The sequence below is a fragment of the Podarcis raffonei genome, chromosome 2, assembly GCF_027172205.1.
Source record: "Podarcis raffonei isolate rPodRaf1 chromosome 2, rPodRaf1.pri, whole genome shotgun sequence".
In the NCBI taxonomy this organism is placed as follows: domain Eukaryota; kingdom Metazoa; phylum Chordata; class Lepidosauria; order Squamata; family Lacertidae; genus Podarcis; species Podarcis raffonei.
In genome coordinates, this window is record NC_070603.1 from 71,910,786 (window position 1) to 71,928,725 (window position 17,940).

The window sequence follows — 17,940 nt, forward strand, 5'->3', positions numbered from 1 at the left end:
AGAGAAACCTGGACAACTAAAATAAGCTGCATGGGAACTTTCATAATTAGTCAGATCATCAGCCTTCCATTCTTGAGAAATCTTACAGAGATGTAAGGGGGGACGGCAGCCCCCCAACTTCCCTTTCCTTGGCAGAAGAGCTAGAGGTTTCTGATCTGCAAGCTGCCCTTTTGCTTGATTTCTCCCTGCATGTAGCTGCTGTAACTGCAGATACTGTCAGGCAGCAGATGCTACACTCAATTACTGCACAGCACACAACAGAATAATGGAACGGTTACACTCCCCCTCCTCTTCCCACTGTTTAATTTATTAAAATATCCTGAAAAGAGAATGGTGAGTTTGTTTGTTTGTTGTTTCTGATCACAGCTTTTATTTGCATCGTTTGAACGATTTTGACCAAGACATTTCATACTCCTTTTACATCTCTTTTCCTTCAAAAATATCAGGTCTCTGCTGCTGAAGATGAGAAACGTTGGGTGAATCAGGATGTTGCAGTTAACTATCAAACACATCGTGCAATCTGCTTAAGCCACCCATTCAACACTGCTAATGGCACCCTATCTCCACTGAGGAGTGCTTTGAAAAAATAAATTTGAAAGCAATTCAACCGTACACTGACACATCTGAATAATTAAGACACGCCAAACAAAATGAAAACTAGGAAATCAGTGCTTCCCACTTGTCTTTCGGAAAGCAGAAAGAAAAAAAAATGCCAAACATTCTTAAATCCTATGAAGTGGAACCCTGGATGGTGTATCTTTAAAAAAAAATGTACCAGTTAGATTCTGATGGTGTTTTGGCTGTGAATCTCCCCTCATTCTGCTCAAGGGAACTAGACAGAATGTTAAAGCATCTTGATGACTGTATTTCTATCAATTAAGGGTTGTATGGTCCTCCATTTTTTATGACAGTCTTGGAAGAGGAAGCTGGGAGACATGAAAGAGTATAGGAAATATGGGAGGAATTCAACATAGCCCTAAGGAGATCACTCCATCAGCAGAAGCATTTCTTGCTTGCCTGGTGGAACCATCTCTCATCTCCTCCGTTAGCTCTGTTCTGGGAGTTCTCCTGACCTACCTTCCCAGAATCATTGGGGGGGCAGGGGGGAAACCCAGCTGTGCAAATGGAACACATTGGGTGGGCTTCTGCCAAGAGGACTGGTTAGCTGAATCTGGTCCATCATGCTTTATACACACCAATGAATCTTCATTTCACTTCAAAATCAGAATGAGAGGAGAAAGACAACTTTGGAGAGATGTACCACAGGCACAATGACACTCTGAAAAAGACAATTCTGTCAAAAAAGGGGGTGAGAAAATTGGATTTTGAAGGCAGAAAAATGCACTTTTCTTCAATCTCATGAATATTTCATCTACATATGAATTGAAAGTTTGTATGTTATTTGTCTGGTTTTCCACCCTTAGAACATGGCCAGTCTTCAGGTATGATGGGATTTGGAACATCTGGAGGGCCACAAGTTCCCCATCTGTTGTTTTAAGTAATAAAATTAGCTTTCATGGTTTTGGTTTCACCCTGGATTAATGAAAGCTCTTTTGCAGAAGCACTCACAGTTATCAGGACAGAACGGCAAAACTGAAAAGCACTTGGGTTTTTCATTTGGAGGGTGGGTTAGGAACAGAGAGGAAAAGAACTCCAGGACTCTAAGAGTAACAAATATCTTTTAGTCTTAGGCATGCTTCTGAGCAAGAAACTTTCCAATCAATCAAGTGAAACATTTGAGAACTGCACCTGAAGAGGTACTTAAAGGTTTATTATTGCTAGTATACCGCACTACCGAAATTGGCTCCTGATTGCACCGCAATGTAATGCCGATCTGATTTCTAACTATTCAAACTGTGATGGAAGTCGTGGTGGTCTTTTATAAGAAGCTGCACGAACGGAGGTAACCAAATGAGGTCACTTCCAACTGGCAAGAAACCAAATGGCTACCTGAGTGTAAGAAACAAAATGAGATTGGATTTATAAAGAGGCCCCTAAATCAAAGGTTTGGCTGATCAAATTGTGAAAAGCTGCAAAGAAGTCTCACTTCTGAAAGAGCAAATTCAGATGTTATGCACAAGTTAAATGTACAGAAGTCACAACGAAAGAAGGGTCAGGAAAGCTCTGTAACTTCAGTCTACCATCCCAGCCCAGCCCACTCCATTATGTAGCATGGCAGAGACAATGCAGGCCAAGTTTACAGGATTCTTGTAAGGGTTAGTGAAATGATATATGTAAATAGTCTTGTGCACTTGGAACAAGCCTAGACCTTGTGATGCACCGACCTGAACACAGCCCACCAGCTATGTGCTGAGGCCGCCAGATGCTTTGCTTCCCCTGGGGTGCCAGTAATTTAGATCAGCCCCTTCATCTCTGAAGGACCGCTTCTTACAAGATGCTCTGCATTCAAATACAGATGCCCAATTACAAAACACAAGCAGACATCATCAATTAAAATGGGTGATAGTGCATACAGTTGCCAATTTCCCTTTAAAAATCCATAAACATTAACAACCAATTCCACCACCCCCCTGCCACTCACACGCATATTGAATGGGGGAGAACAAACAGGAAGAAAGCATTGGCTTGTACATGTATGGACCCTACATAGCCAATACTTGTGTTTTACATTCTGACATCTGTTTCTAAGCTGGGGAGCTGGGGTGGGGACATTGTGCAGCAAATATTATTAAAGTATAAAGGTAAAGGTAAAGGGACCCCTGACCATTAGGTCCAGTCGCGACCGACTCTGGGGTTGTGGCGCTCATCTTGCTTTATTGGCCGAGGGAGCCGGTGTACAGCTTCCGGGTCATGTGGCCAGCATGACTAAGCCACTTCTGGCGAACCAGAGCAGCGCACGGAAACGCCTTTTACCTTCCCGCCAGAGCGGTACCTATTTATTTACCTGCACTTTGACATGCTTTCGAACTGCTAGCTTGGCAGGAGCAGGGACTGAGCAACGGGAGCTCACCCCCTCGTGGGGATTCGAACCGCAACCTTCTGATCGGCAAGCCCTAGGCTCTGTGGTTTAACCCACAGCGCCACCCGCGTCCCTTCTATTAAAGTATACCAAACTTTTAAAATCATGGAGATAATGAGGTCCATGGGTCCAAGCATTTCTCCCAATAGAAAGGTCTGCTCATGACATCAGATAGATAGATTTATTTCTAGCTTTCGAACACCTTTTCTATGAACCTACCTATGAAGGTACTGTCTGCTAGTGTCAAAAGACGAAATACAGGACTAGGCAGATCGTATTCTACTTTTGATATTCTGGACACTGTAATGTCAGGAACTGGCACTTCTGGGAACCAGCCAATGCCCACACGCCCAACAACGGCCCAGTGCCAAATCCCAGAGCCCTTTGGGATGTACTGATAGATCTCTGGATGATTCGCAGTCAATGAGCAAGGCTTTCTGAATCCCATCCAAACAGCTGAGCAGCAGCAGCAGCAGCAACAACAACAACAGGTTATCTCGCTCCTGTCCTCAACTATACTGCCAAAATGAAGAGCGCTTGGGGCAATAACCAGGAGTGGATTTCTGTGAGGAAGGACTCCAAGTTCTATTCAGTCCTGCTACCCTGAAACCTCTAGACCCCAAATTCTTTAATTATAAGTGTATGACTTATGTTCCTGTCTCTGGTTGGTGGCTCTCAGGTTTCTGGTCCAAAACAAAGGAGATCCCACAAGCCTGAAAACCGCCTATTCTTGGACCAGAAAAAAGAGGAAGGAAACCGACCCCCCTAGGTCTTGGTCCCATCAACAATGGTGCAGAATGCACCCACACATAGAAGGCAAGCAAACAGGAACCGGCCATGAGATGGGTTACTTAGGGCGCAGAGCCCTTTGAGGGCATTTTGTCCAAGGGCCCCTGATACCCTGGAGTTGGCACTGATTCATAGGATAGAATCATAGAAGCAACTTATTTGTTGACAAGTGTGTAACAGGAGCTCTATGCTCACGGCCCTTCTTCCTCTGTGAGGAACTTAGCCCAGCTGGGTGGCTGTTGGCCAGAGTAAGTTCATCCAAGTTCTTTTGGAAGAGGATATGAAGACAACGAATCCTTCCTACTCCTATTTTAAAACGAACAGATAAGTGACTGTGGAAATGCCTACACAAAACATTCTCACCAGTAATTTCAAGGGCAGCATTTGACTGTTAAGCAGCTAAACAGGGAACACGAAACATTATTCACAGGCAGAACAACAGGAACTGAGGGGGTGGCAACTGCGGGTCTCCTATTAAAAGACTAAGTCTTGGCTCACAAACATCTTGGGGAAGCTGTGGCCAGAGTACCCCCAAAGCAGGGTTTTAAGCAAGGGGGGAGAGTTTGTTTTGGTGTTCTGGAGAGATGCCCTCTTTTTCCTAAACCTAAAAGTAGAGAAAAACAGAGAACCGCTTACTCACACCCTCTTCAAGAGTAATACACACATGTGGGTTGGTCGGCTAGGCTGTCAAGCTGGGTGCAAAATTTTAAGAAGTAGAGAGGCCCTTCCGTAGGCAGGCAGAGAGACAAGACATCCAAGAACTCAGATCAAAATTCAAACCCCACAAAAAGGAAGACATCACAGGACTTGTACCTTTCTTTGCAGCACCAAAATATGTGGAAACTGTAGCCGTTGCAGAGAAAACAACTAGCACATGGTGTTTCTAAAGGTAAGGAAGACCCAGAACATTTTTAAAACATTTGATGGGATTTTATTTCTTATGTGTCAAATTCAGATATACAAAAACTCTCTCCTCGTGGCAAGTTGTGAATTTGCAGCATCACAGTGTGTTTTTGCTTTTATATACTACCGGCTCTCTTATTGTTTTGTATCTGCAACTTTTGCAAATGTCTCCCATGTTTTGTAATTTTGGTTATGTTCTTATTTGCACTTTTGATTCTGTATTAATTTAAAACTTCTTGCAAAAAAAAAACCCACAAAAAAACCCCAAGCAAACAGCCAGGTGCTGAAGTAAAAAGTACACCAGGGCTGAGAACTTCAAGGTGGGTGAAGAGTGTGACTGATTTTAAACCACATCTGGAGAACAACATTTACAAGGAAGCAAACCTGCTGTCTGTCTTTTTCTGTATGTGGTGCTACCCACCGCTGCATGTTCTACCTTCCTTGCCTATCAAATATAACATCTTCCCAATTCACTTAATACATCTATAGCAGGGATGGGGAACCTCACACTCCAAATAAGGTCCTCCAAACATCTCTATCTAGACCTCAGGAATCTCCCCTCACCAAATCCCCTCCCCAGACCAACTCACCGTGGCTGCTTCACATCCTTCCTTACATCCTTGTGCCTGCCTGGAATGTGTCCTCTCGAATTCTGACAATGGCTCTTGGCTTCCAGGATGGAGAAAAGTAAGGTTGTGTGTGTACACTAGTCTACTGTATGAGGTATAATTTACACTGGTTACACTGCCTGCTTCTGCCTCTGGCCCTGCATGTGGCCCTCAGAAGCCCATCCAGACAGGAATGTGGCCCTTGGGCTGAAAAGTCCCCACTCCACCCTGATGTAGAAGAAATGGTCTGTACTGAACAAAAAGCTCATGCCACAATCAGTCTGAAAGAACCACAAAATGCCAGCTCATAAAAAGAAGCAAATTATTACTATGAAATTAGTCTATCTGTCACTGTGATCACAAAAGCAGTGTGTGTGTGCACACGGAAAAGATTCCCCAGCGCCATGTTACACAGGGAGCTCTTGAAACCAAAAACTAAAGCAGGTTAGAAAATGAATGAACTTATTAAATACGTGCACACCTAGGAAAGAAAGCAGTACCCCCTGATGTCAGCAAATATAATAGCTTATTAAAGCTACGACGTTTTCATTCCAGGGATCCGATGTGAAATTTTAAATGCCCCAAGTGGCCGTTCTAAAAAGCAGCAAACAGTTGACTAACACGTGCATCTGTGTGTGTGTGTGTGTGTGTGTGTGTGTGTGCACGTGCGCATGCATGTACGTGCACACACACACACAATATTTAAATGTCATCACTGATGTTAATGATGCACTTTCTCTTTCAGTCAAGTGGAAACAGAGGGAAGCAAACAGAACACCCCTCTGGGATCATCCTCCTCCTGACTAGCAGAGTAGAATAGTGAGCAAAAGGCCGCTCCAAACTCTCTATGTCAACCCGCTAGTGCACAGATAAAGCAGCGAGGACTCTTCCACCAAAATTTCTTCAGGAGGAGAGATTTATCAGGGGTGGGGCTCACCGTTAGGGTTAGGGTTTGGGGCGGGAATGGCAAATGCCACTGAAACATGGCAAATAATGTTTGAAGACAATCCTGCAGAGATTTTTTGTGACGGGGGCGGGGCGAGATCTCAGAAACTCAGCAAAATGTCTTCTGGGAAATTTCAGCTCAGCTCTAAGCAGAAGGAATAAGAGAAACAAGAAGAAGCATCGTCTTCAACCATCCAGCACTATCGGCCTCCTGTGCTTTAGAACTAGCTCTCCCTCCTTGTCCTTCCTAGGAAATGTTGTGTTTTTCCCTCAACTATCTCTACCTACATAAGCATCCATGCACAGGTCCATACATGCACACACACCCCCCCCCCCAAAACAGCACCATGCTGTAGAAATATTGCCTACAATAGATTTGGATACATTTTTCTATTTTTATTTATTTTTTTACTATTTCTACAGATGTCAGTGAAGACAACTCAAACATCTTGGGTGAGTCATTGGCAGCATTTGCATATAACGCTAAGCCAAATCTCTGGATAAGCCAGGACGTATATGAGTGGCAATCACCCACAGGCTTCTCCTTTCCTGCCAGTTTGCTCATCTCTACGCAAAACGAAGCCAGGATCCATGGTTTTAAAGGGGAAATGGCTTCCATTTCACAATTTGCACAGAAGCACCGGGTTAAGTGCTAAACCCAGGCTTGCTTTATTTGCTTACAAGAATGAAGGAGCAAGGATGCTGTGTGTGAATGTATGCCATTTCAAGGAATCGTGGAATTGTAGAGTTGGAAGGGCCCACAATGGTCATCTAGTCCAACGCCCTGCAATGCAAGAATGATCTGTCCAATGTGGGGCTTGAACCCATGACCCTGAAATGAAGAGTCTCATGCTCTACCAACTGAGCTATCCCAGCTTTACATGTGAACGAGGCCCCTATCTTCAATCTCCCCATCTTTAAAATGGAATGCCACTGACAGCCTCATGGGGGTAGGTAGGTGGATGATAAAGATCTAAAAGTATTCAATCATTTTGCATATTGGGCATGTGGAATAACGATAGCGAATATAAGAGATATTATCCTTCTGCTACATGTGGAGTTTGGAAGTAAACATGTTTGCAAAACAAGAAGATCTGGATAATGGAGGCCCCTCATTCTACCAAGCTATCCCCAGGGACATGGTGAAAGCCTACCTTTCATACAACTGTGGATCTTATCTTGATCAAGTCACCTTCCTGCCTCCCCCAAATTTACTCCCCATTTACTCCCAGGCATGTGGTGTTCTATTTTTATCGGAAGTAGGAGAATCAACAGAATTAACAAGGTTGATCCTGATTCCCAGAGGTCTCCCGCTGAGGAAATTGCTTCAATTTGCACTTTCGGATTTTTAGCCTCTGCAAGTTCTTCTCAATATTGCCCTTCTTTCGATATACATAAATATCAATACAGGTGCTCATTAAGTAAACAGCTGAAAACTCCGTAACAAGGGGAACTAACAGTGGAAGACTAACCCCGTCTACTCAAAAGTAAGGCTCACGGAGTACAGTGGAGATTGCAACCCAGGCAAAGTGGGTACAAGATTGCAGCCTAAAACGGATTAACTCTGATCAGGTCATGAGATGATCCCTTGCTAGGGATAATCCATTGATAAGCGCCATTTATCTGCTTGCTTTGTTCACTTGTCTCTATTTGTCCTGTCCCCAGTATTGCCACCTCTGAAGCCAGAGCTCTGATGTTAGACAGAGCCCCGTTGTTTCCTCAGCACTGTTTATCAGCCCCGACTCCTTGTCTGACATTTCCTGTTCACATACAGTCCCTGCTGATCACGGACTCTAGCTTGGTTGCATGGACACTTCAGGCCCAGGCAACTTTCCCATTTTTAGCTCATCTGATTAGCCTAGCAGGCATCCTGTTGCTCTGCCATTTCTCAGGTGAAAACAGTAGAAGGAGAAAAGAAAGATATGTACATATAAGCGGACAAACCCGATTCAAAGGCCAGCAAAACAAATGCATCTTTTATAAGGAAATCCCCTTTCCCTTCTCAGATCAATATATCCACACATCACAATATGGTAAAGGGGGGAGTCTGGGGCATGGGGAAGGGAAGGGAAGGGAAGGGAAGGGAAGGGAAGGGAAGGGAAGGGAAGGGAAGGGAAGGAGAATAAGAAGAGCAAGTGTTTAAGTAACATATATACTCTGACTGATTCTTACTTGGCATCCTGTGCCCTCTCTCCCTGTCCATCCTAGCCTTTGGCCACACCACTTATCTGATCAAATTAAAAGCCACAGCCAGTGGAGGCTGGTCATTAATGGTGAGCAGGTGAGCCCACCAACTTCAACCAGCCCCCCCCCCGCTGCCCTTCTTTCTTAAAAACAGAGTGGCAGTGGGTACCAGCTTACTACTCCTTAGTAGGACCTCAGCAAGGAGGGACAAATCCAGTTGTCTCTACGTATCATCATTGGCTCTGGCTTTGTATCCTGTTGGCTTCACTGCTTTCTGCCCTACCAGTCCCAAGTGGCACCAGCAACCACTGGCCAAAGCTATGAACATCAGGTGTGATTGCCAACTTTACTTTATGAACATGAATGGCAGCCCTGCCATTCAAAGGTCCACTGGTAGCCTATAATAATTTATAATAATTATTTATTATTTGTACCCCGCCCATCTGGCTGGGTTTCCCCAGCCACTCTGAGCGGCTTCCAACAAAGATGAAAGATACACTAAAATGTCACATATTAAAAACTTCCCTGAACAGGGCTGCCTTCAGATGTCTTCTGAATGTCAGGTAGATGTTTATCGCTTTGACATCTGATGTGAGGGCATTCCACAGGGCGGGCGCCACTACCGAGAAGGCCTTCTGCCTGGTTCCCTGTAACTTGGCCTCTCGCAGTGAGGGAACCGCCAGAAGGCCCTCGGAGCTGGACCTCAGTGTCCGGGCAGAACGATGGGGGAGAAGACGCTCCTTCAGATATACTGGACCAAGGCCGTTTAGGGCTTTAAAGGTCAGCACCAACACTTTGAATTGTGCTCGGAAACGTACTGGGAGCCAATGTAGGTCTTTCAAGACCGGTGTTATATGGTCTCGGCGGCCGCTCCCAGTCACCAGTCTAGCTGCCGCATTCTGGATTAGTTGTAGTTTCCGGGTCACCTTCAAAGGTAGCCCCACGTAGAGCGCATTGCAATAGTCCAAGCGGGAGATAACCAGAGCATGTACCACTCTGGCGAGACAGTCTGTAGGCAGATAGGGTCTCAACCTACGTACCAGATGGAGCTGGTAAACAGCTGCCCTGGATACAGATTTGACCTGTGCCTCCATGGACAGCTGTGAGTCCAAAATGACTAGCGTACTGCCTCCCACAGTGCCAACCAGACATCTCAGAAAAAACCCAACACTAGGACAGGAAGGCAACGGTACTTTCTTTGGCTGCTTCCATCTGGCAACTGGCATTCAGTGGTGAACAGAGGAATCTGCCTTGGGCAGAGTCTGGCCACAGGTGCTCCTGGTCCAGTTTTGTCTACGCTGAATAGCAATGGCTCTCCAAGGATCCAGACACAGGTCCTTCCAGCCTGACTACCTAGAATCCTGAGAACTGAACTTGGTACCGTCTGCAACCTAAGCATGCAATCTACCACTGAGCTATGGTCTTCCACAAGACTGCATGGCTGCTTCCCCATTCCTTACTCTACAATGGTCCCCTTTTGTCTGATACATTGCACGAGGCACATTTGAGGGGAAACCCCACCCTCCAAACATCCTGATTTCCAAGAAGCAGTCATGCTTGCTTCTCGCTTGCCTTTGCAGAGCCCCAGCTGGCTGAGTGTCAACAGCTAAGCAGCTGACCATTGTGAGGTCAAGGCAGTCAACCTCCACCACCACCACCCCTTTTTGACCTTACAAACTGCAACTTAAAAAAAGAAAAAGAATGCTCTTGAGTTGGCTGTTGGGCTAGAATGCTTGGGCCATGTGTCCAATGCTGGTTTTAGTCTGTCTTATAGAATTGTAGAGTTGGACGGGACCCCAAGGGTCATTGAGTCCAGTGTTTCCCAACTGGGGGCCCCAGAATATTCCAAGGAGGCAACAGGTGAAAATCATGTAAATGGGGGGCCAAAACATGAGGCTAGGGGGCCACTGATGAAAGTGAGAAGTGAATAATGGAGGGGCAGGCTTTTAAAAAATCCTGACTGGCTGGCTATCCACTTGGCCAATCACAAGCGTGTAAGGGGGCAACCTACCAGGGCCTAACACTCCTTTTTGCCAAAAAGGCAGCCTGGGCTTGACTTTGCAAGGTGCAGGGTGCAATCCAGAGCCTAGTGGATCAGGGCCTTCAGATGTTGCCAAGGGGCGCTCAGAGAGCCTTACAACAAGTCAGATATATTTGGTCCATCTAGCTTAGTATTTACTACACTGGCAACGATTCTCCAGGGTTTCAAACAGGGGTTCCCATGAAGCCCTATCAGGAGATGCTGGGGACTGAACCTGGGACCTTCTGCATGCAAGGCGGATGCTCTCCCACTGGGCTATGACCTTCCCCCTAATATTCATTCTTGTGAGGCCAAGGTAGTTGACTGAGAGAAGCAGTGAGGTTGTTAGCGAACAAGACCTTAAGTGACAGGGTAGCAGTCCTAGGAACAGAAACAGCAGGCTGGGAAACAAATAAGAGAGGCGGTTGCTGCCTTTGCACCCTGATTGTGGGTAGGCCAAAACAGAATGCTGGATTAGATAGCTCCCCTCGGTCTGATCCAGCCATACAGTTGGAAATATCACGCTAGCAAAAAGCATGTGCATAAATATGAAAACCAAGAGATCAAGTTCCCTGTCCATTTTTTTGCAAGAGAGCAACACTCTAGCACACCATATTTTGCCAAGGAAGGCAAAGCAGAAGCTCAAGTAATTAACTTCCTTCACTGGAAAGGCCTTTAAAACAAGCACGTTGTGCCTGGAGCTAAAGTGCAGTCAGGTGCAGAATGCCTGTGGTGTGGACAGGTAGTAGCAAAGGCTTGGGTCACAGAGTTACATGACGGCGTGATCCATTCAGGCTTCATAAACTAGCTTGGGAGTGGGTGGGAAGCATGCTATTTTCTACTCCTAACCTGACTTTTAAGAAACTTGACTCAGAAGTCTTGTCTACAGATAAATAGTCTGACCTTTGCTGAGCTGCCTTCCCTTACTAGGCAGAAAGCAGAGACTATCTGAAGGGGCAGGTCCTCAGGGATTCTGCAAAACTCCCCTCCAAAAACACACAAGTTGACCTGCTCGACCCTGCATCAAGAAAAGAGACCTCTTGGCTTTCTTTACGACCGAGGATAAAAGCACCACATTACTCACAAGCAGAAAGCAGAGTGCCACAGCATGTGTTTGGGAAATGCAAGCTGAACGGAGAGGAAAAACCAAGACACTGTTAAAGGAACAGGTGTGCTGGTTTCAGCTGCCTCTCTCCTCTCTCTCTTTTTTATCAATTGAAATGGAAAGACAGACACTTTTCCTTACCGGCTGAGATGGCTCGACTTAAAAAGCCAGTAAGTTTTCTCCTAGTGCTCGCACTAAACATGATATCCAGAACAGAAGAACCCTTCAAAGTATACATGTGTGGTGGAAGCCTCCGACTCTTAGCGTGGTGGTCTGCTGGCAACAATACCAGCATATTGTGGAGACAGTGGATTGCTCATAGCTAACTTAGCAAGTGAATTGTAGACACATTTAACAATGGCTGCGAGACTGGCAAAGGCACCTCATTATAGAGTTAACGAGCTGCGTAAGCACATTTCAAAACATAATTTTCTTCCCTTAGAAAACATATATTGTTCAGAAAGCCTGGATAGCTCTCTTCATTTTAACATCCCTCATTTCTGCGGGCCCATCTGTGTTTTGACACAATATTTATGTTTTCGTATGCCACAAAACGGCATTTGATGCCGAAATCTAAATAACTATTCCACAGGCAGATGTGGGACATTCCAAATGAGTAAAAAGGCAACAAATAATCAAAGTCTGAACTGCTCAGCAGTATTTCTGGAAAACAAAAAATAAAGTAAAATAGGCCCACACAGAGCCAACGTTTCACCCACTTTCTCTGCTTCATCAATGGAATGTTCCCTTTCTCCATTAGCTGCAGGCTGAGGCCACGACTTGGAAAAGCATGCATGCCTCCAACTCTTAACACACAACCTCAACAATCCCACAGGAACTATGTGGATGAGCTTTGCCCCTGTAACAAGGCCCCCAGGTATCTCATGAGCCAGCCACCCTGCTCAGCCATGCTTTCCGTCACACTAGGAAGGGAGTTTTATGCATGCACATGGACTTCTAGCAGGAGGATTTTCCAAAGCAAAGAGGAATGTGATGGCACATAAAATAAAAGCTGGAAGTACAGCTACCACCATGCTTTAAAGAGCTATACATCCTGGAGGCATAATTAACTCACTGCTCATTGTGAATAGCAGTTCAGCCAATATAGAGTCATACCTCGAGTTGAATATGCTTCATGTTGAGCGCGTTCGAGTTGCGCTCTGCGGCAACCTGGAAGTAACGGAGCGCGTTACTTCCGGGTTTCGCCGCTCGCGCATGCGCAGACGCTCAAAATGACGCCATGCACATGCGCAGAAGTGGCAAAAAAATGACGCGCATGTGCGCAGACGTGCCATCACTAGTTACATTTGCTTCTGGATGCAAGCGGGGCTCCAGAACAGATCCCGTTCGCATCCCGAGGTACCACTGTACAACAAATGCGACTATGGCAAGAATGTTTGCAGAACTGCCCACAGTTAAAACAGTCTTACAGCCATACCTCGGGTTGACTGCGCTTCGGGTTGAGCGTGTTCGAGTTGCGCTCCATGGCAACGTGGAAGTAACGGAGCGCATTACTTCTGGGTTTCGCCGCTTGCGCATGCGCAGGCGCTCAAAATGACGCCACGCGCATGCGCAGAAGCGGCGAAAAGCGACGTGCGCATGCGCAGACGTGCCGTCGCTAGTTACGTTTGCTTCCAGATGCAAACGGTGCTCCGGAATGGATCCCGTTCGTATCTAGAGGTACCACTGTACATAGGCCTGTTAATTGTCACATTTAGTTTAGCCCTGATTGAGTGGCTATGGAGGGTCACTCAAGTCTGCTACATCTTGCCCCCTATATCACACTGGTTCCCTACACAGAGCAAAATGGCATTGCTCAAATGCTATTTAAAGTTCAGAATACGTTGACCCCAGCAAAAATAAAATATCCAAGGAAAAGTCACTCACTATGCAGCAGAGTCATTCAGCTGGTACTCTCGGGAACGATTAAAACAGGCCTGGACTCCGTTGTCTGACCACAGCCTCCTGATCACGTTGGACAAGTCCTCTGGCATGATCCCCTGCTCCTCTGCAGTGCAAGAGAGTGCAAACAACTGACGGGCATCATCCTGCAGGGGGAAACAAAACCCAGGTGGTTAGGCCCTTGAGCTCTCCTTGGCTCATCTGCAGAGCATCACACTGAAGCTCACATTCCACTCCCACACTCCTCCCAAGAGGGTCATGCCAGGGGAAGTGTGCTTTAGTGCTGAGCAATGGAGTAAAACATTCCCTAGGTGCAAAGCAGTTGCCCGTGCTGAATGTGTCAACATCTCTGCAAGAAGTCAGTGCTTAAAGACTTTATTGATTTAACAGCACTAAACAAAGCTGACATCAGGTAAACAATTTGATGGTCAATACAGGAACACAATTACAGCTTATCTTCGGTTGCAGAAACTCTAGGGAACACCTAGTGGAAGCATGAATTTGCTGGTAAATTGACAGCAGGTGGACCTGAGCAGGATTACTCTGGAAAGGCAAAATTTATTTGGTGCTATCCACTTTCCCTTCTCAAAGACACAAAACAGAAAAGGAAGACGAACTGGCAAGGTGCCAAATGCCTTTAATGCAATGGTCAGGGAACACTAAGAATCAAAAATTAAAAGCAAAAACAAGGAGCAATAATTTTGAAGATGTGTCGCTTGTCAAAACAGCTCATTTGATTACAAAGACTAAGTATCCATGATTAAACTATTGTGAGTCTAAGCCCAATTCAGATCTCTCTGTAGAGGTGTGGCACTGCTGAAAAACTGCTCCCTTGTGGCCTGTTTACATGCTGACATGGTGACAAATGGAAGATAGGATCACCCACAAACACTCTGTTCAAGCAGCTGATTCCCACTCCAGTGCTGCCTCTCCTTACGAAAATCCAGCTGCTGGTGTAGGAGTAACAAAATGAATGACGAAATCCCATGAGGTTGGAACGTGCTTACACTGAGGATGCCCAACCGCAACAGAATGGCCTTCCGTGACTCTAACATGGCAACACTATTGTATGGACTTGACTGAAGGTAGCTGCAACATTTTGGGGGCAGAAGCCGAACAACACATGGGCCCAAAGAATGGGGAAGGCTGTAACAGAGAATGCTGTGTGAATTAGGTACTTCTGATTGATGGAGATGTGCAAATGCAAATACTGCCTATTGCTATTGCCATAAAACTTTTACATAGAATCATAGAATAGAATCATAGAGTTGGAAGAGACCACAAGGGCCATCGAGTCCAACCCCCTGCCAAGCAGGAAACACCATCAGAGCACTCCTGACATATGGTTGTCAAGCCTCTGCTTAAAGACCTCCAAAGAAGGAGACTCCACCACACTCCTTGGCAGCAAATTCCACTGTCGAACAGCTCTTACTGTCAGGAAGTTCTTCCTAATGTTTAGGTGGAATCTTCTTTCCTAATGTTTAGGTGGAATCTTCATCTGCTTTAAGGGTCAGAAAATGCACATTGTGGAAGCACCACTCACACTGTCCCCAGTCACAAAGGTTTCTCCTTATCAAACCTAGAATGGCGCTCAGAGAACCAAAACTCTTAAATTTAGCCTTAAGAGGAAAGCCCATAGCTCGGTGGTATAGCATCCACCTTCCACGCAGAAGGCTCCAGGTTTAATCCCCAGCATCTCCAGGCTGGGCTGGGAGAAAACCCTCTCTGAAATCCTGGAGAGCCACTGCCATTCAGTGTAGACATTATTGTGCTTTATGGACTAAATATTAGGAAGAATTTTATGACAGGAAGAGTTGTTCCAACAGTGGAATGGACTGCCTTGGAAGGTGGTTTTTAAGCAGAGGTGGGATGGCCAGTTGCCAGGGATTATTATTTAGTCATGATTCCTGCATGGCAGTGGGGGGTCCCTTCCAACTCTGCAATTCTATGATTCTTAAAAAGAAGAAAAGGAATATATGAGGTACTTTCCTGCTGTGTGAATATTTATTCCATTTGACTAGTGGCATGGACGTGCTCATTTTACTAATAATAAAAAACATGGTTGTTCTAGTATTTTAGAAAGTAGCTGCTATGGACTCACCTTATTGACTACAAGAAACTTGCTACCAATAGATTAAAGGCAATCCACTCCAATTAGTTTCTGGGCAAAAGATCAACCTTATTTCTCTTACAACTCATTGTTATACCCTCTAACAAATCTGGCACCAGCCAGTTTCTGCAGCTAGATAGCATTGACCTAGAGAAAAAGTACTTCTGCTGCATTTTCTCCCGCTTTTCTCTTTGATAAACTTTTATTTTTATTATTGCATTTATATCCCACCTTTTCTCTAAGGAGCTCAAAGTAGTGTCCACGGTTCTCCCCTCCCTCATTTAATCCCCACAACAACGCTGCAAATTAGACTTAGCTGAGATTCCCGCATTGCGGGGGGTTGGACTAGATGACCCATCAGGTCCCCTTCCTATTAAGGGGATGAATCTAAGAATCTATAACTGACCCAAGGTCACTCAGTGAGCTTCATGGCCAAATGGCGATTTTAACCCTGGTCTCCTAGGTCCTAATCCAACTATAACCACTATACCACACTGGCTAATCTCTTTGCCTACTCCAAGGATCCTTTCTATACGTCTAGCTTTTATACTGACACTTAAATTCTGGGTTCATCGACCTTCATAGCAGCAACACTAATAGCTCACCTCACCCACCCCACTATCACCAACAGCTCTGCACCAGTTCAGGAGATTTCCATCCTCCGCCAGAATGTTTTGCTTTTCTCAAATGTCTGGATCAGTGCCTGATTGGCAGCCATCAGTCAAGCTGGTCCCCCTGGTTGCAACATCTCAAACCTACGCCTTCAGCCTTCTTCCCATTTTTAAATTCAGTGGTGAAAGTTCCCCTCAAAGTTTAATTTTCCTTTCTTTCAAACTCAGACCTAGCCCACATTTGCAACTGAAAGTCACTCTCAACTGTTATGATTTGTCATGGATGCACATTGGGAAAGGGGATAGGGCAGCGGGATGCTAGGGTCATATCAGATTTGGGCTAAAAAAAAAAAGGCAGATGCCATCTGCAAAATATATGGCACTCTGAATGCAATACATCTTTTGGTCGAAGTATAATAACCCTGGGACAGAATGGCTCTTCCTCATTGAATAGCAGGAACCAAACAGTATGTTCCATTTTATGTAAACAGATGCCACTTCTGCTGATAGTGAACAGCCAGAAGCACTTTTGGATGGGCATAAATCTGGCTCCTCTTAGCAGGTTTGCAAAAACTCTGAAGATGTTGTAATTATTTTAAAAAACAAGCAGTGTGCAATTAAAATATTTGGCTTACTTTTCTCCCTGTACATGCAAGTCTTAATCCAAACTGCTCAGGCAGCTATTGATGAAGAGCTGAGATACAGTTTTCCACTGTGACAAGATTCCACATGGGGGTTTTTTTTTGGTGGGGTGGGGTGGGGTGAGAGAGAGAATACAACATTTCATACTCAGAAGAAACATTAGAGCAGTAGAGTCTTGCAACCTTTTTGGACCTGAGAACGACTGTGGAGAGGAATTCAAGCCGATTCTCAAGGCTCCTTATATACAGATTGCTAAAAGAGCTGCCCTTTCAGCAGCAACCTCTCACAAACGTTCAGCTGCATATACAGCACAGCCCTATTCCAAGGCCTCTCCTTTCATCTACTCCAGTCAACACACTGCGAATCCCCCCCCTCCCCTCTGCTGCTCATGGCTCCACTCAGTTGCTTAGGTTACAGGTCGGTTGCAAACTGCTATAACCTTTTAAAAATTGCAACATTACTTCATGTGTGCGCACACACCCCTTTCAAAGGATGTGTCATCACATCCTTCCTCCATATTGTTTATGGACAAGTTCTTATCCAGGGGGATTCTGTGGGGAATTGCTTGGGAGAGCAAAAAACAGAATTCAGACAATGAACAGCTTTCTGTTTGTGTACATTATGATTAATACTTAGGAAGTCGTCCAGAACCACAAAGAGCTACGTTGCTGCCCTTCGCTGCTTTTAGACTGACTAAGTGGTCCGTGTACAAAGATAAATGCAAAAGGGCACCCAATGTGAGTTTTGCCTGGATTGAGGTGATGACCAACAGCCTGTTGTTACAAGCTCACTTTAGCTTTCCACCATTCTGATCTGTAATCTATAGTTATTTATGAGATGTCCACACTCGCTACATTTCCCCTTCTGCTGATTAACAGCATTGTTTCTGTTGTAGCTCTGCTGACTTGAGCCATTCTGACAGCACAGACAGATGAACCCAATCAAATGCAAAAAGCAACAGAGTATTGTCGCATTTTAAAGATGAATGAGTTAATTATGGCACAAGCTTTTTTGTGGACCAGCTTCAGCTTCATGAGATGCACAAAATGTTATCTAAAGTTTGGGGGGGTGGAGCGTTACCATGTGTCCATATACCTGAACTCAGGATAAGACAATTTGTGCATCTGATGAAGTAGTGTCT

The 17,940-nt window shown here is 45.2% G+C and overlaps 1 protein-coding gene across 1 annotated transcript in view; it reads right to left on the reverse strand.

Moving 5' to 3' along the window:
• GNAI2 (G protein subunit alpha i2) overlaps positions 1 to 17,940 on the reverse strand; it is a 124,859-nt gene that overhangs the window by 27,320 nt on the left and 79,599 nt on the right. Inside the window, exon 4 of the mRNA XM_053377406.1 lies at positions 13,422 to 13,582. Coding sequence (XP_053233381.1) covers positions 13,422 to 13,582 — 161 coding nt within the window. The remainder of the gene's footprint in view (positions 1 to 13,421; positions 13,583 to 17,940) is intronic.